Source organism: Rhea americana, unplaced genomic scaffold, assembly GCF_003343005.1.
Source record: "Rhea americana isolate MKP2758 unplaced genomic scaffold, rheAme1 scaffold_165, whole genome shotgun sequence".
Classification (NCBI taxonomy): Eukaryota; Metazoa; Chordata; class Aves; order Rheiformes; family Rheidae; genus Rhea; species Rhea americana.
The window spans coordinates 313,039-340,072 of NW_028185761.1; the positions used below are offsets into that span (position 1 = coordinate 313,039).

The window sequence follows — 27,034 nt, forward strand, 5'->3', positions numbered from 1 at the left end:
ATCTTCAGCAGTAATTCAATTCTCTGTGAACTGCTCCCATGGTTAGTCATTATATGCTGAGTGTAGGATTCAATTAAAGGAGGCTAACATGTCAAGAAGCACTTTAAAAGCTGATCTGTATTCATTGCTGAGCTTATCTCTCTTCAAATCAGCACCATCATGGAAAGAGTGTGTGCTTGTAGCTGCATCAGAAACAGCTTATGTTCCTTTGTAGTTAGATTTTGGGAGAGCAGAACCCCTTCYCATTATATTATTGCTCTAAATCTGTATATCCTATCATATAAACCCACCRTGTGACAGTCTGGAGGGACCTGGATCCTAAATTGTCTTTGTCAGTGGAACACATTTCTGCTAAGAGATGCTTTTCTCTACACTTGTGCTTCTGAAAGTCATCTCCTGGTTCATAGATCTGTGACAATTTGGAGAGTCTCCAGCAAGTCCTGGGTTGGTTTTGCTTGTACTTTACTTGTGGGAGTGTCACTCTGGTGTTCAAGGCCTACTGGTTGTCCCCTGACATGGGATGAGGATCTGTGCTCTGCCTTACATTCCCCAGGGACTGCCACTTGACATAAGGAGAAAGGATCAGGCCTACCATAGGGCCAGAGCTAAGGATTAAAACAAACCCAACAAAACTAGGGTTTTTGAATCTCCAAGGTAGTTTTCTGTGTTCCAAGATATACCTGTCACTTGCATTTCTTGCAGTTACTGTGGAAGCAATTTCTTTTGATCTCTACTTTATATTTCCATGGTTCTTTGGAGACACTTTTATTCTCTGAGCTCTGTCCCATGACTGATATGCCTCTAATCACAATGAATGAACAGAAAATAGACAAAGATAGTGCTATATTGGTTTATGTCATAGCAGTTGGTCCTGGCCAGTCTCTCTCTMTCAGAGTTTGTCTTCTCAGAGAAAGAAGAGCAATCAGAATTGACCAAAATGCCCAATTATCTGCTAGGTGTGGAAGGCTGTGGTCCTTCAGAGTGATCTTGATATGTGCTTGACCATTTCAGGAGCGTATTTTCRTTACCAAAACACCCACCAGTTCTCTCCATACATCAATCTTACTAACAGCGATGGCATTGTGCAGAAAGTCCTGGTGTAACATGACTTTCCAATACAAAAATAATTCCAGATATACTTCACCAAATGCATTTTATCGTTCTGTAAGGATACAAACCACATCTTCTTGGTTTCCCAGGTCCTAGCGATGTGTTTGCTTGCAGAAGGTCAGCAGCTGTACCTGCACTGGAGTCACAAGGTAAGGAGAATCAGAATATTGTGTTAACCCTAACCTATACTTCAAACCAGTTGCGTCTGTGGCATTTCTCTACATGGAAAAGCAGCTTAGACTGTAGGGGGAAAGGAATAGAGGGAAGGAGTTAACCTTAGGAGACTTTAGATGAGAATGATGTCTCCATCTGAGTTAATCAGCCCAGCCTTCCTGTACAGGTGGTGGAGGAAAACAGAGCCTCTGAGGATGCAGTTCATTCAGATGGTTGCAGACAACTAAATTAAGASGAGATGAGTCACATCTGAAGTACCTTTTTTCCCCACTGACTCTAAAAGGAGCTTGCAGTGACTCATTCAGATGAGGCTATCTATATTTGACATTCTACTTGTGGTAACATGTAGGTGACTTATGCTAACCTATAAGTAGTATGCTGTAAAAGCAAACTTTCCTTGGGAGGCACAGTGTAAGTCTCTGCTCTGAAGCAGGCTCCAGCAGCTGTAAACAAAGTGGCTGCCTCTGCAGAACAGAAATCTGGCCTTTCCAAGGCATCCTGGTGTCATATGCCTTTTGGATGGTGTGGGAAATGCCACCTGGGATTTTGAAGATTGAGAAACAAATCCTTAGGGAACCGTTGCTGCAAAGTAACATCTTAGAGTCACCTTGTGTAAGAAATTCTTGCAAGTTATGTGAGGTATTTAAAAAATCAGCCTTTAGCTGTGCAGTTTATGTGAGAACTCTTGTAGCATGACTGTAAATCTTACAGTGATAAAAGAATAGCTGAATATGCAGATACTTGATCATCCATTTCTTCATTTAAATAATGATAACAGTCATCYTTACTACTGCAAATTGGCTCCTGGAAGAGCCAGAAAGGTGAGTTTTAGGTAGAGCTATTTGTGGAAAAAAATGAGACTGCATCCTTTGATGGAAGAGATTAAAGACTGATTATTAAGGTGTTGATCTGTAGGATCCCCCTGAAAAATAGTCAGCAGGTCATTGCAAATTCTACTTGAATTTGATTCTTGGAAGATAGGTGATGTACGAAGATAAGCCTGCCTCTTGTTCTCAAACTAGACAAGAAGTTGAAGACTTGACTGAGCACCTCCTCACTTTTGCAGTTAAAAAGTGAGCTCTCATCYCTGAATTATAGGCATGTTTGCAGCTGACAAAGTCTGTTGCACAACAGAGACTTATATGAACTTACAGCATAAGGAAGTTGTGTTGTTGTTTCTTGGGTGGAATTTGCCACTTCTAAATTTAGCCACCTAGAATTTAGGAATCTGATGTAAGCTGATCATCTAGGCTTCATCTACGTTAATGAAAGGGTGGAGAGAGGGGGAGAGGGATAGAGGTGGGGGGAGAGAGAGAGAGTGTGTCTCTTTCTCCGGTGATTGTGGAGGGAACCTTGAAGGATGATTTTGCCTAGCCACCCAACTCTTAAAATCAGTCTTACTGCAGAGAAAATCCAATCAATAGCACTCTTGGTCTGTTTTTATTCCCTCTAGCTCTGTCTCTGAGCTGGCATAGCTCATGCATCCCAATCCTATCTGCTGGCCAAATGCATTGCATTCCCTGTGCAGAAATGCTGACGCTGATTTATTTCCTGTTTACCTCTCCAGATTGGGACTTTTCTTGTCCTGAGCTTCTCTGTCACAGCTCTCTTTATATTATCTGTGCTGTGGGGAGATCAATGGAAAACTGTCCGCCTGTCATTCCAGGTAAGAAGGGCTAGAACATCTGCTTGGAAAATACAATTTGTTTATAGAAGTATCTTATGAAAATAGGTAGAAAACTTTCGATAGGATGATTTTTTCATGTGTTTTTTTTTACTGGCAAACTGTGCAGTTCTGCACAAACTTTTCTTATGATTTAGCATTTCATATTGGGGAAAATGGAAGGCAAGACTTGAGGTTTGGTTTCAAGCTACCCATTTGATGTAACAGGTCTCATTTTGGGAGGTCATATCCTTTGCTTTTGGCAAAAACATCATATGTGTGTTGTTTGTCTGCAGGTGCCTGGGATAGGTAAATCAGACCCCTTGGGCTGGCAGGGTTGCTAGAACAAGGTCTTGCTTCCTATTTGGTTTCTGATGGTTCAGTAGCCTTAATATTAGCAAAATTTCAGTATTTCTTTTCTCCGTCTGTAATGCAGAGAGCTTACCTTCCTGTGGACAGGACAATATTGACCTGTTCCTAGGCAACAGATGGAGAATGTCAGTGTCAGATGGGACAACCTGTGGGATGCAGTACTTCCAAGTGGGTGATATGCTAGCCTCCTTGACTTTAAGGAATTCTGAAGGTGGAGAGGAGAGCACCAGTACCTGACCATCTGGGTTCCCATGTGTACTGGGAAGGAAGTATGCAACCTATGATCAGAGAGCTGTCTTACAGATGTTGTTGTTTGGAGACATCATCTCTCCTCATCTTCACTTACTGCWTGTGAGTATCAGGAGAGCAATGCATATGGACTGGAAGAGGAATCAATTTGTAGCCCAAGAGTCACTGCAGTGTAGGTTGGTAGGGTACAGATAATCACACACTTYTCCCTGCTCTACAAAGTTCAGTAACTTTGGGACATGCACTGGCAAAGATAAAAAGAAGATAAAAGCTTCTCCTCCTGTTTAAGGACTCCAGGGGAGGAAGTTGGGAAGAAGGAGATACAAAAGCCGTCAGGGTCCTATTGGTGCTGTTTAGTGCACCTGTCCTTTGAGATGTTTCACCTGGCCATCTGCTGCTGTTCCCAAAGAGCACAAGTCTCTTGTAGATCTTGTGTCATGTCCATTAGTGCTGTGCAGCTATCTCAGATATGCTGGGCATCTTGAATGGCACCTTTGTTTACATAACTGAATCCTGTTTCTGGTTGGAAGATATTGGTATCATGTATCAGACAGACAGTATCATGCACAATAAAATCTCTCAACAACTTCTGTAAGCCAGCTAGCTGCCCAGGCACTGTGCAAAATGTTTGGTATCTGCCTTTTCTTGTTCCAGTYTGGAAGGGAAAATAACTGGGAAATACTGGTGTATCCCATGAGAGGAACATTCCATTTTTGAACCTCCTCTTCAAATTAACTTCTGTCAAATGTTCTAGATTTCAAGCAACAGGTTGGACAAACTGATTTAGATAAAAATAATAACCAGYATCATTGTTCAATCATCTGGGTTAAAATTAAACTAAAACTTTAAAAACAAATCTGGAAATGATTATGCACYGACACCTTCCACAGGCTGCCTTGGAGAGTAGCCACATATTATAACAGGGACTCCTGACATATGTCCTATCTCCACCAACTTTCTTCAGCAGTCAGCTGTTATTTTGAATATGGACTAAATTACAGAAAAGACATCTGGATAGCTCTTTTCCGTGGCACATATTTAATAACTCCCATTTTTTAGCTACACCTGGATTCACAGGTCTCTGAAGAGCACAAGAAAAATAATGGATCTCTTTCTCTGTAAGATTTCCGAAGTTTTATCAAGTATGTCATACCAGCCTTACTTGAATGAAGAGCTAAACTCTCAATAATATCAAACTATCTGTTAGGTTTCCTATTCTAGTTGTGCATTTATGAAAAGTGCAGAAGTGGTTCTCAATTGATCTTGTTTAATCTTTAGATTTTTAGATCTTTGTTTGATCAAAGAAATAAAGTGCAACTACTGTATCTATCCAGCAATAGCTATTATGTAATGTAATGAAAACATTAAGGAAACTATTGTTTTCTGTTAGTAAAACAAGAAAAGTATCTACAAGGCCACCAACTTGAAGTTGAAATTAAAAAAAARAGAGAGAGAGAGAAAATGCARTTAGCTGTAATGCAAGTGAACTCTATGTTTTGGTCTAAGACCAAGTGTTTCACTGAAATAAATGAGGGTGAATTATTTGTCTGGAATACATTGTTAATTTGGAAGGCTAGATGCTGCAGGATATATAGGAGGCTAATAAAGTCTGTGATCAGACATGTGCCAGGCTAACTGGATCTTTTATATTGCATGAATTAGTGCTATACTGGTGTAAAATACCAAAATTTTATCACTCAGGTTTGTTGACATCAGTTTAAAGATGTAGTTGCAGTGTAGTATTGAGATGACTGTTAGCTGCATTGGATAGAATTGGACTGGACTGGTTTGCATTGGATTGGACTGGACTGGACTGGGTTAGATTGGATTAATTTGACATTTTCTGGAAAAGGCTCACATATTATGATGTAGCAGTAATAGAGAGAGAGAGAGAGTCCTCCTCTGAGACAGTGCACTGAGCTTTTGTGGAAGAGGACAGCCTTGCCTGCTTTGACTGACTTAGGAGAAAGGAGAGCTGCATACCAAAATGAGGGCTGCTCCTTAGCCTGGGTTCATGAGAGGCGTGAGCTGCTGGTATCTGCAGCAGTAGCCCCTCTCTGTGGAAAGTTGCAGCCATGTTGGGGCTTGTTTCTGCCTGTCTCCACACTTCATCCTTTGACTGAAATCTTTTTCTCTCCTTGCCAGATCACAGCTCCCTATCTCCACATAGGAGCAATAGCCATCATGGTCCTCCTGTCCTGGCCTGTGGCTCTGCATGCCATCAGAACAGATAAGAAAGGTACAGTAGCTCTGCTCCCAATAATATAAGACTCATGTCAGCATGAGAAACCAAGCATGCAGAAGCCCTTTCACCTTACATCTGCACTCTAGCTGCAGGTGGCCTTTATCCTGTGGGAAATTAGCAGGGGTAGGGCTTGGGGCCRTGCACTGTCCTGTGGCTTTCTAGACTCCATACTGGTTTGCATGCTCCCTTGCACARTTTTGGCCTATACCAGGGCAGTAGCTGGGAATGCTTAGAGGATTGTCACAGGCTAGATAATCATTCTCAGGAAGGAGTTTAATCTCATCAATCCTGCTTTGAGGGGAAAAACAATCTGGCTTCATGGCTGTGAACTGTGCTCTACAYATTTGCATCTGAGCTGTAGAATAGACCGTGACATTTTATATACCATATAGACCCTGCTTTAGACACTGAGAGGTGATGGTTCTGTAACCAGAGTCAGCATGTTTTACCATTCAGACTGGCAGAACTGGAGGGCCTACAGCAAATACTCCCCTAGCTATTGAAGCAAAACTGGCAGTTCTCACTTTTGATGCCCAGAGTAGGTGTTRTGACTGCTTGCCCCTGTTGACTGCACAGACAGCCCAGCAAACATGCTTAATCAAAACAGGGAGACAGGGACTTCCAGGAGGTAGCTCATYCTAGCCTTCTGACAGTGCCTGTCTCTCTGCTGTGCTACAGAAAACCTAGGCCATGAGCTTAGATCTAAGCTGGACTTTATGAAGCTTTCCATCCATGCACACCTAATTGCAAAAATAACTACATGGATTTCTACAGACTGGATCCCTTTTGCTCTTCAGTATTATCCTCAGTGCATCAGACGAATAGAATTTAGATCRTAACTGAAAGACGAAGTACAATTTTGCATGCCTGAGGAGATCAGCAGAAGTCSCTGTGTTCTGAGACCTGCATGGAAATCCTGCAGGAGAAAGCAATCAGTGGCAGCTCTTTTGGCTGACTCTTTCTTGCAATACTCAACTTCATTTTCTCAAAAGGGTTCTCTAATTCAGTCACACCACTTCAGACATGTGGATCTCAGGAGAGGCCAACTGAAACAGGGGAAAGTGCTTTTTGATCAGTTGGTAAGGGACATTAGTTTTCCTTTTCTGGTCTAATCCCCTGGTGAGTGCCTTTCTAGCTCTGAGAAGTGTGATATAGTAGTGTAAGYGCAGGACCAGGTGCCTGACTCCAACACTGCCTCAGTTTCTCCATATRTTCAAAATTATACTCTCATACAGAATGGGCTGGTGGAGCAGTTTGTTTCCTGTCTAGGATTTCCCTGCATCTGCTGCAGCTGGGGATGGAGATGGTGATGTCCTGCTGGGACCTGAGACATTACCCTCAGTGGCTAATGGACACTCAGATCAATACATCAGCTTGGTGTAAACCCCAATTCATGCAGAGTCACTCGTGTAATGTGCAGTTAGGTGGTGGTACCCATCCAAGAAAGAAACGTTGGCCAAAGGTACTCACTTCTCAGAGGAACTATTTTGTTCTCTGAGGTAAAAGTTGCTCACTGRCGTTCTTGAGTAATGTGTCACCAGGCTCCCAGGAAGGCCCTAGATAACAGATTGGCAGGTTTCTGAAATGCAATGCCCATGCAATCAGGGTCTGTAGCAGGAGARCCCACTTACATGGCATACAGAAGGTCACTGATAGCAATCTCAAAGAACTGAGGAAGCTTTACCCTAAGGGCACAGAAGATTGTTGAAGGAGAAAAGTTTTTCCTCTTCTTCACTGTGATTGAAATTTCAAAATATTACTTGTGCTTATCTAAGTAAGAAATAAAAGCATCTCTTTGTTGAGGATTATTCCTCCATATGGGAAATTTCACTGTACCTCATCTAAAGAAAAATAAATTAAGTCTTTGTCTTGCKCTAAGTCACACTGAGATGTAACTGCAGCATGAAATATGCATTTCTAGCCTAGGCATCCCAGATCCTTGCTCTGAATAGTGTATTTTCCTGGATTGCATGGGTGGAGTGAATGTGAAAGTTAGGGGAAGGAGGGATGGGCAAGGGATGGGACAGAGTCCAACAACTATTTAACTAGAGGGCTGTATTAAAAGTCAACCTGCAAAGCAAACCCATCTATTACTACATGGATTAACTCTAGCCTTCCTCCTTCAAATTCTTGCAGTTGTTCAGGTGATAATTGTTGGTCCATACCTGGCTATCCTTCTCTTTCTTTTCTTGATACCTCTGGGGATGTACTCACCTTGTATCAGAGAGGTGGGGACACTTGGACCAAAGCCAGCCCTCATTGGACACCGCGGAGCACCAATGGTAGGTTCAGAGAAGATATTTTACATCATTCCTTCATCCTGTATATTTTTACTGTCATCACCATCTTCTTTTCTTCCAAGAGTTATGGAAGGAATCTGTGGGGGTGGAGGGAATGCATTTCATTTTGGAATTGTATGCCAAAGGGATAACTGCATGGATTTGCTAGCAAAGACGCCACTGCTCTGGAGGCACAAGATAGGTATAGTGGCAAAGGTGGAAAAAAAACAAAGGCTTTCTTTTGCAGAACACAATACACTTTAACAAGATAATGGTCCATTAATGGAAACCAGAGGTGTTAAAAAGAGATATAAAGTAAAGAATTCTTCAGTGTGTATGAAAATAACCTTCTTATGGGCCATTTTCTTCCCAGCTGGCACCAGAAAACACTGAGATGTCATTTCAGAAGACCATTGAACATGGTGGAGATGGTCTTGAAACAGATGTCACCATTAGGTAAGAAGAAAACATTGCATCTCACAGAGTATAAGCTGCTGCTTCTAAGACTTCCTTTTGGAGTTGTGCAATTCTGGGCAATTGGGTTTTACTAAAAGCTGTGACAAGATCCCTCAGTTAGTGCCTGGTGATACAAGCTGTAGGGCAYGACTGTTCTCAGGAAGGTCAGTAAGTTTGGAACTGTTAATTTAACAATCCTTTTTTGTGCAATGCATTTTAAACACTTTGCAGGGTATAAAAACAAGCCTCAACCCCATTCTGCTTCCAGACCTCAGTGAAGGTTGGATTAGGCCTAGAAAAAGCCTGGAAATTTTGTACAGACCTATGACAGCTTTGTCCTAATTATTAGACCTTTAATTGACCTTGTGAATGGGACCCATTGCCACGAACTGTTAACATGCTGGGTAGGGTGAACAGTTTTTAATTGATATTTCAGTAGCAGTGTGACAGAGTGAAGTTAGGACTTGAGTGAAGAAAATACTTATGTTTAGATGCTCTACTGACATAGAGTTAATATTAATCTTTTTTAGTGGTGGGAGTCATAAATGTCTCCATCTCAATTTTGCCCATGAGGAGACTGAGGCATAGAGAGGCTTGACTTCTCCAAGATCACTCAGTATTATTTATATAAGCTAGAAATAACTCACTTGTTATGTTGCCCTTGTTATGTTATGTATGAAATTGTCCTGAGTCTCAGCCACCTTCCCTAACCCACCCTCAGCTCTGACGAAGCATGTAGAGCTGCACTCACAGCAGTCCACAGGTGGTTCAGACCTGGCTTGAGTCTGCTTATGCTATGAACAGAGCCACGCCCCATGTGACCTGGCCCCTTGCTCTCCAACAGCTATGATGGGGTTCCCTTCCTCATGCATGACAGCACCTTGAGGAGGACAACCAACATTGGGGAGGTCTACCCCAATGAGACTGCTCAAAATGCAGCGTTGTTCTCCTGGGACACTCTGAAGGAGCTGAACGCTGGAATGTGGTTTCTTAAGGTGAGTGCTGTCAAGGACTATCAACTGACTGTTGAAGAACTGCTACCTGCTACTGCTTATTAGAGTTAATATTAAGACAGGAATTACCAGTTGAGCCAAAGCTCAAAGAAGTCAATAGAAATCCTTCAGCTGAGGTCTCTTTGCTTTGTTCAGTTGGCTTTTAGGTCCGAGACACACATCATATTTGGTTGTTGGATGTCCTTGTGGCTCCTTATCATAGCAGTAGAAGAACTGATGGACTGGAGAAGGAAGGCAATAACTGCTTGTGCAAGTTGCTGTGTATAACAGCCACAGCCAAGACGTTGGGAGAGTGAGGCATAGTGGAGCTAGCTGTGAGCTACACAGTTTAGATCCCCAAAGCACTGTCAGGTTTATGCCAGACTTTTTCCTTGTATGAGTTGTTGCAGCTGACTCCCTCGGATGTGACTGACTAATTGATTTCCTTTTGTATTTATTTATTTCTAGGACAAACCATTTTCATGCATGGGCTCACTGTCAAGGGCAGATCGAAACCAGGCAATGAATCAGTCAATTTACAAGCTAAGTAATTTCTTGCGCCTCGCAGACAGTCAGAATAAACTTGTGATATTTGATCTCTACCGCCCTCCAGAGAAACATCCTTATAGGAATTCGTGGATCAACAGAACCCTGGAAGTCATCCTCAACGAATCGGGGATTAAACCCCATCTGGTAGGATGGTCTCACTCCTGCATGTCCTTTTTTCTTTTCTGAACTGAGACTTTGAGGTCATACCCTGCCTGACTTCACCAGTATGGAATACAACCCATTGCATTTCACTCGTTCATTGGGAAGGCTTCTTATGGGCACAGTCCATTGTAAAGATGGTTTCTTTACAGGCCACATTCAAATATCATCCTTCTTCTTGTGTGATTCCTCTTCGAACAGCTTCATTTAAAAGGCATCATTTGGAATACACTCCTAGTATCAGTTCCTTAGCAGGTATAAAATGGTGTAACCCTACAGCAGTCCAGGGAAATTGGACAGTGTAGCTGATGCTTTAGCCACCAAACTGCATCCTTTCAACACTGTAATATCTGAGAGCCTGCTCTCTGCCAACCATCCTTATTTTATGTATTACAGTGGAAGCCTTATCTTAAATTGGAATACTTGGAGCTGGAGGCCTCCTATTACCTTCCTCCTTCCCCAGACAACTCTGCTTTTGGTGGATCCTAAATTTATGTGGATGAGTGTATATACCCACTGGTGTCAGGGGAATTATCCTGATCTGTGTCCACTAAGGATCTCCTCTCCCATCCTGGGAACCAGAGTCTTTAACTATTCTGTGCTGCCTTTCCTATTAAACAGAAGAGCAGCCTTCTCTTACAGGAACTCAGCATCTTTTGTGTGGCTGCGTAAAGCTCTTTCTTACCGATACCAGACTGATAAGCAAGGAACAGTGAATACTTATTTCTTGATGAAAATAACTTGCAAGTTTTATCCCAGGGTCTAAATATGTTTTGATCATTGTAAGACATGTGACATTTGACAGACTGTACTAAGCCTACAAGACCTTATCATTATCAGAGTTGTAAAAGGCAGAGTATATTAGTAACTATTGTGAATTCACTGCTCTTGTTGCCTGCAGGTCCTATGGCTGGAGAATGATATGAGGTCCTTTGTTCAGTCTGTTGCTCCTGGGTTTCAGCAGACAATGGGCAGTAAGGCCCCAGTTGAAGACCTGCTGATGGATAATATTGTCAAACTCAATCTGGCCTACACTGAAATGTCCAGTGAAGATATTCGGTAGGTTGCAATTTCAACCTCAAGTACGGTCGATGGACTATATCTGGAGTACACTTGCCTTATGTGTGGCAATGTCTCCCTCCAGTGGCCGGCTCCAGGATCTATAACATTTTGGGAAGAACTTTTCCTATAGCTTTTTGGAAGTGAAGGACTCTAGTTCACTCCTACTGTTGAATCTGTGTGTGGCCAAGAGGTGGCAGATGTAATTGCAATGTGCTCCCCCTCACCAAGGGCACATTGTTTTAATTATTCTGCCAGGATCTAAGGATCTTCTGGGTAAAAGAATCCAAGTATCACAATTCCTTGTATTACACTGAAGCCAAAGATGGACAATTCATCCCCAATACCAGCAAGTACTTAACCATGGAGAATGAAGAACTCTCTAACCTCCTGTGGCTCCTCCACAAACGTCAGTGTGAGTGTTTAATGCTTTGGTGAGAGACCATCACCCTCTTGTAGCTGGTGTTTTGGAGTTCTTGTCTCTGTTGCTGCTACTGTTCTGTTGCTTGTGATACACTGAAAATATCTGCTCTCCAATGGATGGATTCACAATTATTAGAGTGGTTTCCAAAATGGTTCTCTTCCATGAAAGAAACTATCTTGCCTGACTAGCTCTCCCTTTGTAAATGGACTTTTGCACTTTCCCATGTGCAAGGGCATTTAAATCTAATAAAAAGGAGAGAGAAAGAATGCAAACATTTATAACTTTAGATGCCTATAAAGTTGATGTTTTCTTAATGATAATTTTTCCAGAATGTAACATTCTATGATTCTAGGTAGATTTATCTAGGGGAGATCCTAGGTAACTTTACAAAAGCTGATACTGATGACATTTCTTCAGCAATATTCAGAGAATGGTCTCACTTCATATTAAAGTTCAATAGCTCATAAGAGTTTGACAAATGATCTTAATGTTGCAAGTGTAATAGTGGTGAATAGCCGCTTTGAGGTGAGTTTAAACACATTGTTAGGAAATTACAAACACATCATTACAGTGGTTTACGTGGCAGAGGGATAAGCAACTTTTTGACTTTTAGCTGTATTAATCGCAACTGCGTCCAGGTGACTAGGTATGCCATGTTGGCTAATCATTAATGATGAAGTACTGGCTAGTTGGCCTTCTTGTCTTCCTCTTCTCTGATTCCTAAGACAGCTCTTTCCTACAGAGAATTGTCATTTCCCTTGAATCAGCCCAGAGGAAATACTTGCCTCCTTTCTTTTCTTAACAAAGGTAAATACCTCTTATTCTTTCAAAGGAAATATGCTGAGGTGAACATCACCACTAACCTCTATGTGGTCAATGAGCCATGGCTCTTCTCCCTGGCGTGGTGCTCTGGGGCTCACTCTGTGACCACGAATGCTGTCCACATGCTGAAGAACCTCAGCCAGCCACTCTTCCTCATGGTAAGCAAAAGTCCTCCCTTATTCCCAGGGGTACGAAGTAGGGGTGAGATGTTCATAGTTATAATTGGAGAGCATGAGTCAGTTCATGCATTGATAAAGGAGATGCTTCTCTGGATGGAAAAGGATTTAAGCTCAACCCTAGCTTACCGGGCTCCTGTGAGCCATTCCAGATTTTACCACCCTGTCTCCTTTTTCCTGTTGGCCCAGGGAGAAGCATTCTATTTGGTAGGACTTAGAGACTTACACCTTGAGATGAGGGCAAAAAAGTCATATTGAGACTTCCGTGGGGAAAAGGAAGGGGCCTCCGAGGCACATGTGGCTGCTATGTGAGGATTTCCATTCCCAAGCTTTTGAAGCTTGTTGATCTCAGAAGTTCCTTCCTTTCTGGGGCCTCCCATGCCTTCTCAAGCTTGGTCTGGTGCCTCAAGCCCAAAGGAAACAACCATAGAAACAACCCTGCCTTGGCTGAATAATTTATCTGTTCCCTACTCTTCCTTGGACAACCTGAAGGGCTAAGGGACACCTGGAGCATTGATTCCACCAGAGTCCCTGCAAGGGTAACTGCTTTGTGTAGCTGGTTTTGCATTCTTGAAGAGGATTTTACAATGCTTCCTTTTTCTCATCTAAGTGAAAAACTATATATTTTAAGTCAATTCTGAGAATGGATGGAGGTCTAGTCTAAGGGTGAATCTTCAGATGTTTTTAGGCTTAAAGCAGGAGCTACCCCAGCCTTCTGTGGTGGTCAGTGAAGTACAGTTTTGCAAGGAGAAGCCACTAGTTGATTTTAACCTTGGAGAGAAGAAGAGATAGCTATAGGGTCTACCTATACAAACAAGAGGTCCCTGTTATATTCGTTACGATGTAGTCCAATCTTCTTTGCCACCTGCCGGCCAGCAGCCTTATTCTGATTTGGGATAGGTCCTTGGTGTTGGACACATCATTTGTTATTCTCTTGCAGACTCCGCAGCAGTACAACATCATGTGGATCCTGACAGATGTGACCTCCGTGCTCCTCATCTCACTCATCTTTGCTCTGCATTGGTAAATACTGAACTGCTAATGGCTGTTCTAGCCTATTCTGTTGCCCCAAGCAGAGGAATGGAGGGATGCTTTCAGGTGATCTGAAGGGTTAGAAGTACCTTTGAGGACATCTCTTTTCCCTTCAGGAATTAGAAGAAAGGCTGCAAAGATCCCTTCACTTCTCCTGTTCTTATATTTCCTTTTTCTTTGGCAACTTGGGCATCATATACCCCAAAGATTCAGTGGAGACCTGATGTTCAGGGTAGCAGCCAAAACCAATTATCAAAGATGATGAACTGAGGGAAGAACTGATTTTTCTGTTCTTACTATATAGAATACACAAACGCTCTTGCATTAGATTTACTTAGGAGAAAAGCTCTCGTTGATAAAGTTTGAGCACCACATGCCTCTGTGTCTGCCTGTATCAGAGCCGCTGAGGAAATGCATCCTCCCAGATGCAAATTGAAAGTCTGAACATCTCACAGACAACACAATTTCTGTCATTGTGTCAAAGACATTGCCTCCATTTTATATATTGGAAAATAGGTTCACAAGACAGGCTCTGACAGAGCTGGACAAGACAGACAGTGCTTTGCTTTGGCATGGAAAAGGGGAACATCTCTATTTTTGCCCTGGGAGGATGGACAGATGAACAGGTTACAGCACAGCCAGGTGATGAACTGATAGCTGTACAGGCAAGTTTGCTGGGCACCTAGGCTTTTCCCTTTGCAAGACTGAGTTACTCTTTCCCTTCCTTGCTCTCTCACTCTGCTCTAAGCCGTCCTTCCCCAGGTTCTGCTTCAGCAACTTTGATCTTGCTTTCAAGGCTGCAGATTGAGGATGTGGTTGTAGCCACCCTTCCCTGCCTGCTTTGAATCACCACCACTGCTAGACCTTCCCCTGTCCGTCTTCTCCTGGCTCTTGTTCATGTGTTGCCTTGTCCTCCTTGCCGTGTTGTGCTGTGCTGTCTCTGGAAGCTTTCCTGGGGAAAGGAGAGGCAGTGTGCACATTTCCCAGGACCCTGCAGACATTGCTGCAGCCACTTAATCTTTTCTTGGCTTATGCTGCAACAAGGGCACTCCTAGCCTGTATAATGAGTCAAGTGCCATCAGCAATGCCTAAGATCCCTGAATGGTCTTGTTTTTCAGATTTACAAATGCACCAAAATCACAATTCTAAAATTTCCCTGGCTGCTTAGGAACCAGTGGCTGTGAACAAGTCTGGGGCTTCTAAGCACATAAAATTCTCATAAAAAACAGGGCTCAGTCACGAAGTTGCCTTCAAAATGCTGTTTTACCTGTGCCGTGTGGACACATAGACATCACAGTCATGGACGAGGGTTCCTTCACCATAGGGATTTGAACAAATCCTAAATATATGAGGGCAGTTCTTGGCTCTGACAAAGTAGAAGATGAGTGACCAGAGTGCCAAGGAGCTGCAAGGAGAACCCACATCAAGCAATGACCTGACCCAGACGTTTTGCCCTGCGCAGGTGGCGAGAGAGGAGTTTCTCCTGCTGCACCCACGACAGTGGCACGATGCTGGAGAGTGGCACCTACAACAAGTTCAGGACAGGTGAGTTGGGCAAGGGGAGCTGGGAGCCTCATCTTCTGTGCTGCTGTCTCCACGAGGGAGCAGCTCTGAAGGAAAGGATGCCAGGGTCTTGGAGGATGAGATGGCCGTGAGTCAGCAGCATGCCCTTGCAGTGGTGAAGGCCAGCCACATCCTGAGCTGTCTAAACAAAAGTGCAGCCAGCAGGTCCAGGGAAGCAATTCCTCCCCTTTGTTCAGCACTGGTGAGGCCACATCTGGGCACTGCATCCAGTTTTGTCTCCCCATTACTAGACAGATAGTGACAGCTGGGAGTGAGCCCAGCAGAGCCACCAAGTTGGCTGGGGCTTGAGCAGGGGATGTATGAGAGAGGCTGAGAGCGGGGGTTATGCAGCAGGAGAGGCCAAGGCCAAGGGGGATCTTACTGCTATCTGCAAACACTTAATGGGAGGGTATAGAGGAGATGGAGCTAGACTCTGCTTGAAAATGCAAGAATGAACATGTGAGAGGCAATGGCACAAGTTGTAACATGGGAAATTCTGACTAGATATCAAGGGGGAGAAAAATCTTTGCTGTGATGGTGGTCAAACACTGGAACAGGGACTCAGACTGGTAGTGATTATCCATCCCTGGAGATACTCGAACTGTCCTGGACAAATTGGTCTGATCTAATTGGCCCTGCTTCAAGTAAAACTTGAACCAGAGACCTCCAGATGTCTCCTCCAACATGCATTTCTCTGCAATTCTGTGAAGAGACACTCCAGAGGCACTGAGTGCTCTCAGATCTGTAAGGCAGGGTGGATCTGTCTGAGACACCCCCCATGTTTCAGCTTTACAGCCTAATGGCTCACACTACAGACCGCCACGGCAGGGGAGCTATCATCCAGACAAGGTGACCTGGCCTGAACTGCTTGCATTTTTGACTCTGCCCATACCTGCTGGCAGAATAGCTGCAAGCATTTCTGTAGCTCACTGTGTGTCCCCTTTTCCAGAGCTCAACGACATGCCTACAGTCGTGGCCTGACAGAGGCAGGAAGGAGAAAGAGACCTGCTATCTCACCGATGACTGGAGAGCAGAGCCACCCCTGATGCCCCTTCCTGCAGTGAAAATGCCAACCTGTTATCAGCCACTGCATGGGGGTGCGAGCCACAGGACAGCAAAATGCAGGCAAAGGCATCGGGGGGGGGGGAGGAGCTGGCCAGGGAATGGGTTCAGAAATGTCTGGTGAAGAGAAGCTGTTTGCCTCTGTGATCCTGGTAGAGATGAGCACTGCCCTTGCTGGCCCTGTCCTGCTTGTCTACAGCTTTCCTTGTAATCCCCTGCCTGGCAGGGATTGACCAGGGCGTAGGGGTTGCAGCTGTGAAGAAGCTGAGTACCATGACAAGGTATTTCAATCCCCTTGGCAGTAGCCACATGGGAATGACCACCTTCATCTCAGAGCGTTGGAGGATCCCATAGGGCAACAATCCAGATGTCTCTCCTGTTATGCACTAAACCTGTTAGTGCGTCTTTGTTTTGCGCACACTGCAAACACCTGAGCGTCCTCCAGTCCTGCTTGCCTTCAGCTGCCAGTGTTTCTCCGGTCAAGACTGACTTCCTCTGCTCTATACACTCCCTCCCTACTGGCAGGTTTCCTCCAGCCCCAAGTGTGTACCAACCCCACCGCGATGGTCGAGTGCTGGTGGCTGGTTTATCAGGATCTGCACCTCTCCATAATGCAGGCAGGGGAAGCCTACCACTAGCCCTACTGGGACAGTCCCCTCCCGTTCTTGGTTGTGGGAAAGGTTGTTTATTTCCAAAGGTGCTAAAGGATGTTTTGGTGCCTTGGCGGTGCAACTATTGGGACTATGACCAGGAGCATAACATCTTTCTTCAGTGGGTTTGTGGTATATGTGACCTGGTCCCACCAAATGTCCTGTTTGCTTTTCCCTTGGGAAGATCTTTATACTTGCTTTGTATCCTGGCATTTATTCTGTTTTTCATTACTGCCAGTGGCTGTTGGCACACATGAGGAGGAGGGTCTACGCACAACTCTGCCCTGTTCTGCAAGGGAGATGCAAGCATCTCTCAGGTTTAAGCCATAAATTTCTACTTGAACAGACAAAAAGAAGACATTTTTGTAACCTGCAATGCTATTTTAAATACATTTTAGCTCTCCTACTCTGTTTTGCTCTCATTCTATCCCACTGGGAAAGGGGAAGAAAATAATAGTCTTGACTTGAATCAGGCCATAGCTATTTGTTCATACATAAGCCTCACGTGGCTGTGCACTTCTGCCAAATAAACCTACTACAAGTGAATTTTTGTCAGGGAAGTATCAGAGTTAACTGTGCTGAGAGGCGCTGTAGAGAGTTCAAACCTTTCTGAATTGGCAGTTTTGGAGTATTTTTTGCTGAGATAAAGGTCATATGGACATAAAGGTCTTTTTATCKTCAAGGGCTAGACATGCAAAAAGACAGCARTCTCATTGGAAAAGTGCAAAAGGACTGGCAGATTGGTGTAGAGCAACTCTGAGTTTATGAAGCATAGGGAGATGTTAATGCTCTCTGCACACCCTGTCTCCCCTACAAGTTTGTAGATATTGTTGGTACYACCCATGTGAAGGCACTTAAACAGCAGAAATAGGAAAGGAAGAGCGTATAGGCTGAGCCGCAGAGTGTGCCATGGTGTCCCCAGCCTGGGGGATGGACCTGAATGAGCTAGGCTGTGTTCCTGTGRTCACTGTTTTTGACACTTATTAGGAAAAGTCCACCACGAGCACCTTTGTCCACATGTCTAGCTGCTGCTTGGCCATGATGCTCACTGTGCTCAGCTTCCCCATCCTCAGCTGCATTCTCTGGTAAAGCTACTATTTTTGTTGCTTTTTAGGTAGCAAGATCTAGCAACTCCATGTGTGTGGCAGGTAGTCTGACTCTCCCACACAAACTTTTCACCTAATACTTCCTACGTCCAGTGACTGAGCTCAAAATCAATCATCACAGAGTAACCAGCCCTTGCCTTACAGCACAAGCAGTGATGACTCCCCCATCTCCAGTGTTTTTTTGCCCCAGAACTCAGATACTACTTCATTTCCAGTCCAAGTACTCTGATAATTTGCTCCCCATTGTTGGCATTCTTACCAGCATTTCCACCTGTGCAAGAAGAAATCCTCTCCCTATTGAGGACGTTAGACTCCTAAGCCTGCCTCTCCCTGTGGAGTCACTAACACAACTGAGCACTGGAGAACAGCCTCCTGCAAGCCACTTTATGCTTTTTAATTAGAGTATTTCACTTGGACATATGCTTTCATGTTACATTGTTTGKTATGAATATAAACAGGCCAGCAGATGCTATTACACAGAYGGTATGACACACRCGCACACGCACACAGAGTCCCAGCACCCTCTGAAACCCTGAYGGTTTGGAGTGTGGTGGGGTGCATGGGAGGCCCACAGAGCTGTGAGTAGAGGGAGGAGGATGTTGGAGAAAGCTGGCCTGAGATAGCGCTTGAAAACATTGCTATGCTGCATCATCTACTGAGTATGCTGTGGGAAGCAGGAATGGTGGGAGACTAAAGGAGGCTCCAGTGGTGGTGGTGGGTGATGTGAGCATGTGTAGTGGGGGGAGATCCCTGGGATAGCTGGACCACTGCAGCTGGGGAGGGGAGAGTAGCATCAGAGATGTGTGTTGGGGAGGCAGCTCATCACTCCTGTGAGACTTGGCCAGTGTAACCACACTCCCTTCACCACAGCAACCTGGACAGGGGGAAAGTAGAGGAAGGAGACCTCCTGGAAGCCCTGTTGGCTTGTGGATGTCTCCGTGCAGCATCTCATTTCCTTTGGTGGAACGGCCAAGGTCCAGAGTTGCTTCTGTGTCCCAGCTGGATGCTGTGATCCTCACGCTCTGGCAGGCAGATGCTAATGCTACCTGGCACGCCATGGCATTTGGGAACCAAGCCTCTCTGATGGCTCTCTGTCAATGGGAAGGTCACGCAAACAGCCTATTTGTGGCTGAGAAAACCAGGAGACCAGCAGGAAACAGCTCAGTGCCAGGGTGAGGCTCACTGGAGTTCAACAGGACAGCATACAACACCTGGCAATACTGACTTTTGTGAAGGTAGCTGAGCTCAGCCCAGTTCATCGGACCAAGAGAGCTCTCCCATGCCTACTGAGAGCTGCTCAGCATTAGTGAAACCAGCACCAAACCCTGGTGGACACTTATCTCTGCCGAAGCCACGTTCCCAGGCACGTGCTCCTTTGGGCCTCGGGATTTCAGAGAGGCACCTGCACTCCTTTCTCTGCTTTCCCCCAGCCACAGCATGGTTTTMGCTTTCTCTGTGCTGATGGGCCCCACAGCGGGACCACAACCATCTCTGTTGTGGTGGTGGCTTGTCTGCACTGTGTGGTGCCAGGTAGAGGACTGGACAACCATATTAGTATGGCAAACCAAAGATGAAAAAAAGCCCATTGAAATCAAGGGCCTGACCTCACTGTGAGTGTTTAGGCTCCAGCCTGGACCAGTAAAGAGCTGTCTCAAAGAGCAATACACACAAAAGCATAATAAATTCATTAGCTGTTTCCAACTCTGATGACCAAGTCCCTGTCTGGATCAGAGCACTTTTCACACAACATGGGCTTGGCCACAGTTTTCCAAGCATGGTTACTTCAAAGCTCCTACATCCATATTGAAGCTTGTGGTACAGATCATCCCAGGACTAATTGGTCTGGAAAGAAGGGGCAAGAGGAGAGCATTCATCTTTCCAGCTTCACTTCCAGCTGAGCCCATGAGCTGGGAAAGATGTGTCTTGCATACATTCAGCCTCTGGCAGTCTTGGCTCTGCAGGAGTCCTTGAGCAAGAGATAGTCCTCCAAGCCGCCCTCAGCCCCGAGTCAGCATCCAGATACTTGCATGAAATGCAGGATTTTTKGTTTTTAATATTTTAAAAAATAAATAGAAGAAAAGAAACTTTTAAAATTTGTTCTTTAAATATTTCCAGCATTGCACAGACCGCACTTTAGTATTCTAGTCTGTTTGATCAGTGGTTTGTTTATTCTGATTCCTAGTTTAAATGCAATCCTCTCAGCCAGCTTTTTCTTTCTGTTCTTCTTAAGAACACAATGTATTCTTCTGTAATGTCAAAAACAACACCTGCAGTGTTCATTGGCTCTCTTTCCAGCATAGTCTGGGGCTCTGTTACTTCTCTTCAAACCTGAAATGCCCATAGCCTCTCCAAAACCCGCTCCACCCTGATAGCTCTCTCTTTACTTAAAACAAAACAAAAAGTCACACTCACATCAGACACACACACACACACACACACACACACACACACACTCACACACACACACACACTCCCCTCTTCTTCCCAGAGCCTTTGCAATGCCAACTCTTTGGTTCCAGGCAAACATCCTGCCAGCGTCTCTTTGCTCAGCCTGTCTGACAACCGTGGTGTTACCTGGAAATCTTTGAGGTTTAACACAGAGTCAAAGTACAGGGTGAGGAAGGAGGATGCGAAGTCAGAGATAGTCATCTTCACTGGAGGGGGAGGTGGTACTTGAACCCTCAATGTCTGAGTCCAGCGAACTCCCAGATGGCGTTCGGCTCATCTTCCACATCTGAGAGGAAAAGGTTCTCCCCCAGCTGCATGGGTATCCCACAAGCCTCAGCTGGTGAATTAGCCCCATGGCGACCTGCCACTGGCTTCTTGCAGTTCACTTGCTACCCTTTGCACTCCTCTGCTTGCTCATGGCTGTTAGCATCTGGCTGATGTACGAGGTCAAAAGATCATCCATCTTGTAGCCCTGGTAAGGAGGGAGAAGATGTTACCTGCCTTTATAATGCAACTTATAGTCTCTAGCTCATGCATCCTGAATGCACAGGCTGCCAGTTGTTGACTTCCAAGTTTTCAGGTCTTTTTGACTCTTTTCACCATACTCCTTGGATGACATGACGCTGCCACCAGGCTCAAGGACMAAATACAATTTCTTAATGCAGTATGAAATGGAGGAACTCACTGTCCCCAAGATGTTGTTGAGGCCAAGTACCTAGGGAGCTTTGGAAGGAGACTGTTTTTTTTAAATGATCAGCAGCAACTTGAATGCTCCAAATTAATAATTAAGCCAGCAGGAAATTTTATCTTCCATACTTTGGGCTTAGGGAAATCTAAGCAAGCGAGCTGAGGGTGGGATGGAATGCAGGATGTTGAGGATCTGACACTGGCTAGCAGTGGACTCAGCAGAGCTTCATCTGCTGTAGGACACAGGATGGTGACCAAGGCGGACTTCATTGTGTGAACTGAGGGTAAAGACCAGCTAGGCAGAGGAGCTTGGTAAAAGGGCTCAAGAGCGCTCCTGAGCCTGTATCTGCTTTWACATGCTGGAAAGTTCCAGTCCAGAACAGGGAGCAGTGCCCCAGGCTCCAGGGATAGTCATAACCCAAGCACCTCAGACTCACTCCTGAGCTGGATGATGGACCCATCTGGAGTCCTCATACACTGAGCAGAGTCATGATGCATCCAGGCTAGTCCAGTGCTRCTACCCTGGAGGAAGCTGCAGGGCAGTCTGCAATGAGTACTCTGTTGTACCAAAGCACTGCAGACATGAGTGGGAAGGAGAGATGAGGCCTTACATATTCAACACATATCCATATCCACTCCTCTTGGGATACTATTGAACTGCCGTGCACATTGGATAGCATGACCTGCCTCAATCCATCCTCAGCTCTTTTGTCTCATAGCAATTTCAAACTTCTCTTTAAAACCAGCCTGTCTAGAAGTGGGCTGCCATCCTCCAAAGTCCTTCTGGATTTGACCCAAAGTCTGACCAACCTCCTAGGAAAAGATATTCTAGAGATAATAAAAGCACAGTGCTGAAACCCAGAAGAAAAAACCTTTCAGGCTTACTCTAAGGCATTCCTTTTTGGCTCAGGAAATCCAAGACACAGTTTACTGAAAGCAGGGAGAAGATAATAAGGAAATGTCGTTGTATATTGTAATAATTATGCTCTTCCTTACACACCTAATTTTGGCCTGCCAAARTCAGCACTTGGTCTAACTGGGGAGAGCTGTTCTTATGTGCACAGAAAACATGCTCTGCTGCAGAAAATATGCTGTGGTTCTCTGCCTGTCCTCTCCCACCGATGTGCCTAGTGCTCAATAATCTTGATTGCTCCTTACCAGGGAYGTCTCACAGAGCAGCTTGCTTCCCCTCACCAGGTTGCCGATGGTTATATGGAAGTACGTGTTGCCACTGCTCCAGTTGGAAATCTTTGTGAAGGGGTGAGTGATGAGAATATCCTGGAGGGAACAAAAGACTGACACTCAACAYGAGAGCTTGAACTTTCATGAGCGTTTATGAGGCTCTCTCATGTCCATGTCCATTTTCCATCAAAGCAGTCTAAGACTGTCCACTGAGGTGGGACTGTACCACTGCCTCATGAGACTCTGGATCCTCCAGCACTTGTGGAGGGTAGCTGTACTAGAAGGACCATGTCGCTGACAGAAACACCTAGTGGAAACTCATCTACTCCAGCTCCAGTCCTAATGTCTACGAAAGGATTGAGGACTGTGTGTATTCTTCAGCTACAGSGCTTTGACAGTTGGTTCTTCCAGCCCTTCTATTAAAAAGGGCTGGGATGACTCTGTAAAATAATGAACCTCTGCCTCTAGAAACTTCTCTGGCTATACAGCCTCGGTAGCTAGGCTTAATGGGACTGCCTGTAGCTCTGAAGAATGCACTCTGTGGAATGACATCTGCAAGACGTTGTGGAGGTGATTGGGGAGCATCTAGTGATGACTTTAGTCCTGCTTACCTTGGTTTTGGGATCAATGAGGCTGACTCCATGCTTGTTGATGGCAATTAGAAGGATCTCTGGATAATTTGGCTCTGTAGTTTGCTGTGGGAAATGAGATGAAGCAATTATGGGAAGCAGCATGCAAAATCAGACTCCTTCCTACTTCCTTACTTCTTGTTTTCTCCTTCCACCATTCAGTGGCCCATTAATTGCTGTTCAGTTTATCTTTTAAAGACAAGCACAGAGCCCATTAAGATATCGGCAATATTCATGGATGTCTAGTTAATTACAGATCTCCTAGATGCACAATAATCAAGAGGTAAGTTACTATCAGTGTTAGTTCCTCGCTCTCCTCAATGGTCTCCTAAATTAGAAGCCATCCTGCCATTAGCAAGGAAGAGTTGGGATGGGCTGACAAACCTCAGACATCTCTCCCCTCCAATCCCTCTGTTTAGTGTTCTGCTCCTCCTTGTGCCTCCTGCTGTGGACCTCCCGGCCAAGAGAACACTGCTCTTTGCTCTGCTGATTTTGGCATTCAATTTTGTTAGTGTTGTCAATCCCTTCTCCCAGTCCCATGTTAGCACAGAAGGGTCTCCAGTTTGTTTGACTGATGAGCTAGGGCCCATGGGACAGGGAGCATAAATTCAAGGATCTGATAGCAATTTGAGCAAGATGTTTGCAGGCATTGCAATGAGGTATCCAAGACACTTGAACAGACATCTTAACTCTGGCTCCCACTGCCTTTAATGGGAGTCTAATGTGGTGGCTGGTCTGGGTTTGGCTCATGGTGTGTGGAGAGCCGTCCCTTGGAAAAGCACATTTTCCCATGACTCAGCAAAACAGAAAGTGCTGCAAGAACAGACCAAGTATAGCCGAGATACGTTGATGCTCTAAAATGCCTCAATCTGTGCAAAGATGCAAGATGGCAGTAAACAGGTCTATTAGTCCTTCACTGAAGAATTATCTCAGTGAAGATCTCTGTCTCTTACCCTGCTTCACTAGGGTGACTCCCAGGCTGCCCAGATCCCTGCAAAAACTCTTTACACCTGGAGCCCCTCCATGATATSGGGATCCTAATCTTCACTCAAAGCTGCCAGGGAAACCCCATGTAGAGCACATACCTTCACTTCAAAGAATGCTGATCCAAATGTAGGCCACTTGAAGATTATCTTTAGGAAGGCAAGCTTGGCTTCTTCTCTGGTTTTGCCTGCGTGCTTATTGTAGTATGCCACGATGGACTGCAACAGAGGACACAGCCAAGCTGGAGGATTTGCATAATGTAGGACTGGTGATGCTTCAGGGAAAGAGCATCATCCCCAAAAGATGGTTTATCCTATCAGAAACCATAAGTGCTTCCTAGTAACTTGTCTTTTAACAAGAAACTACCATGCTTTCCCCTGGATGTTCGCTAATAAACTGCAGAAACATATCAGATATCTATCTGCCTACGAGTGCTAGAGGGACATAAACATGAGCATTTGTTGATGAGAAATAAGTTTGGTGAGTAATGCTCTGCAAGTCCTTTCTGTGTGCCTGGGAGACAGTCCTCTTCTGCTCAGCCCTGCACAGGAGTGTCTGGTCTCAAGGCACTGAGCCGTGGGGACTGTCACCTTTAGCATAGCTTAGGGGACATTCTGCCTCAGGTTGGGTGTCTGGGCTCACTGGGGGGTGAGCAGGGAGCTGACTAATCTAGCCAGAATGATATATGGATGAGAGAGAGTGATATGAAAAGGCCCAGGAAGATGTATGCTTAACTATGTACTTAGCCTCCACCATGAGCCTTCCACGAGGTAAAAGATTTTGCCAGCCACATTGCAAAAGGAGGGGGTAGTTGCTAACCCCRAAATTTTCTTCACAGTGCTTGTATAAAAACTCAGATTCAGGTCTCCCTACTGCACTAATTCCTAGAGTGTTTTCAGGTGGCAATTTTCTTGGGACCGTTATTATTAATTTATTTAAAAATATTAATTATTAATCAACATTAGTGTGCTATTAATAAATATTAACTGGGCCAAGACAGGAGTTGGTGGCTGGAGCAGAAGTTGTCACAGAGGAGAGACTGTGGATTCTAGTCTCTGCTCCCGAGAATACATTGCAGAAATGCTGACTGGTCACTGGAGCATGGATGGAATCAGCTTTCTCTTGGATGAGGTGCGCAAACAAGTCACAAGGATTATATGGTTCAATAACTGAAGCAGTATAAGGGACTAAGGGACATTCATTCCAGAAAAGCTAGTAGTTTGCTGGTTAGGTACATGGGAGAGCTCAAGATTCAGCAAACAGAAAGGACTTACAAGACTTTTTCTTGGCAGTTGGACAGCTACACTCCTTTATGGCTCTAGACCTGTCCATACCTGAGCCCTAGGTCTCTCTGTGTAAAGTGGGGAGAATAATCCCTCTGCTCTGTAGTCTGCAAACTAGCACGTGTCCATATGGTGCTGCATCCAGCGCTACAGCAACAGCCACAACAAAACRGGCACAAAAATAACCCACAACAACGTAACAGCATGTACAAGTTCCTCCTCCAATGCTGCTGGGATAACTCTGCTAAGGCTCAGGAGGGGAGCACTGGTCACTCATTCGGGCAGCCTCTCTTCAAAGCTGAGTCAAGAAGACCTGAGACAAGTCATCTGAGATGCTGGGCTTCCCCCCAGCTGGGCCTGGTATGTGAYTACAGCTGCTGTTTACCCTTTTCCAGTCATCTGGAGAGAGCTGCCGGATGAGGTCCTGAGGCACCAGCTCCTTCAGGAGTTTGGGGATGCTGGGGAAATAGGACTTGTCATCCTCAAACTTCACCCGGTAGATGAGAGCCGCCAGCTGCAGGACTTCCTCCCGTGTACACTTGTGGTAGCCACGCAGGTACTTTGGTAACTCCTGCATGGGCAAGACAGCCATTGACAGACAGAGGGGGATAACCACAGACCCTCATCCTCAGAGACATCCCCACCTCCCCAGAGAGAAGATGACAGTGATTGCTTGAAGGGAAGAACGAGTCTGTGCTTACTGCTTACTAAATTGGTTTATTTTCCTTCCGTAGCCTGATGTGCAACATACACCTTCCCACCCAGCAGGCCTCTATGACTGCCCCCATCCCTCCATCTCAGAGAACATCAATATGGAGGGAGAGAGGGGATGTGGATGTTAAATGGAGTTCATGGACGTCTCCACTCCCTAGCTATGAGGCTCAGCCCTCCTAGCAGTTGTGCTGAGTGTGGTGGACAAGCAGCTGCTCAGCTGCTTAGAGGTCCTCTCTGGTTTTAAACTGTCTCCTGTTACATGGCACAGGGTGGTGCCCATGCTAGGCAGAACTGTCAGGAGAGAGTCAGCCTGCAGTCTCAGTTACATTCCCCTTTTCCAGAAAATCCACCTCTAGAGATGGCCACTTGGAATCACATAGCCTTTTCTACAATTTTTGCAAGTTTTTAAATGCCAATAGTACCCTTGGCCTTATTTCAGACAGGTCTGCAGGTGGAGGAAATCTTTCTCTCCCATTTCTACATGCTCCCAAGTCTCCTCTGATATTGCAGGTTTGCAGAGTACCTGGTAATAGTGGAAAATTGAGTCTGCCATGGAGTCCTTTCCGGGTGTCGTGTTGGTCCACAGCTTCTTCATGAAGAACACTTGGTAGGTGAGGGAAGGCACTATACCTTTGCGAAGAAACCATGTGTGACCAATGCTGGGAGCACCGGGTGGCAACCACTATCCCCACAGGTGACTGGTGCCCTATGCTTGTCACAGTCTGCAGGACAGGAGTGCTGGCAAAGCTACCAAAGGGCTCCAAGCCTCTAGTGCACCTGGGACTCACAGGGAAAAGCACACCTTTCCCTAGCAAAGCTTTAGTAAAGTGGGAGGTGTGTCTAGCTTCATTTGGCAGCAGAGATCTTGCAGCTCCTGGGCAGATCATCTCCCATGTGATGTGTCTAGGGCTGGCACAGGAAGCACAACCACAGCAGTGTGGTGCAACCAACAGTGCTGCCAGCCT

General features: G+C 45.2%; 2 protein-coding genes across 2 annotated transcripts in view; one reads left to right on the forward strand and one right to left on the reverse strand.

Annotated features, from left to right (window-relative positions):
- GDPD4 (glycerophosphodiester phosphodiesterase domain containing 4) overlaps positions 1-17,443 on the forward strand; it is a 47,055-nt gene extending 29,612 nt beyond the window's left edge. The window contains exons 5-16 of the mRNA XM_085300538.1: positions 1,200-1,259; positions 2,852-2,950; positions 5,714-5,807; positions 7,950-8,095; positions 8,466-8,548; positions 9,393-9,543; positions 10,009-10,233; positions 11,150-11,307; positions 12,564-12,711; positions 13,670-13,752; positions 15,224-15,306; positions 16,274-17,443. Coding sequence (XP_085156664.1) covers positions 1,200-1,259; positions 2,852-2,950; positions 5,714-5,807; positions 7,950-8,095; positions 8,466-8,548; positions 9,393-9,543; positions 10,009-10,233; positions 11,150-11,307; positions 12,564-12,711; positions 13,670-13,752; positions 15,224-15,306; positions 16,274-16,305 — 1,362 coding nt within the window. The 3' untranslated portion in view covers positions 16,306-17,443. The remainder of the gene's footprint in view (positions 1-1,199; positions 1,260-2,851; positions 2,951-5,713; positions 5,808-7,949; positions 8,096-8,465; positions 8,549-9,392; positions 9,544-10,008; positions 10,234-11,149; positions 11,308-12,563; positions 12,712-13,669; positions 13,753-15,223; positions 15,307-16,273) is intronic.
- Positions 17,444-20,603: 3,160 nt separating this feature from the next.
- MYO7A (myosin VIIA) overlaps positions 20,604-27,034 on the reverse strand; it is a 73,315-nt gene continuing 66,884 nt past the window's right edge. Inside the window, exons 45-50 of the mRNA XM_085300539.1 lie at positions 26,593-26,699; positions 25,741-25,926; positions 24,174-24,290; positions 23,071-23,154; positions 22,436-22,555; positions 20,604-21,062 (exon numbers count right to left, since the gene is read on the reverse strand). Coding sequence (XP_085156665.1) covers positions 20,973-21,062; positions 22,436-22,555; positions 23,071-23,154; positions 24,174-24,290; positions 25,741-25,926; positions 26,593-26,699 — 704 coding nt within the window. The 3' untranslated portion in view covers positions 20,604-20,972. The remainder of the gene's footprint in view (positions 21,063-22,435; positions 22,556-23,070; positions 23,155-24,173; positions 24,291-25,740; positions 25,927-26,592; positions 26,700-27,034) is intronic.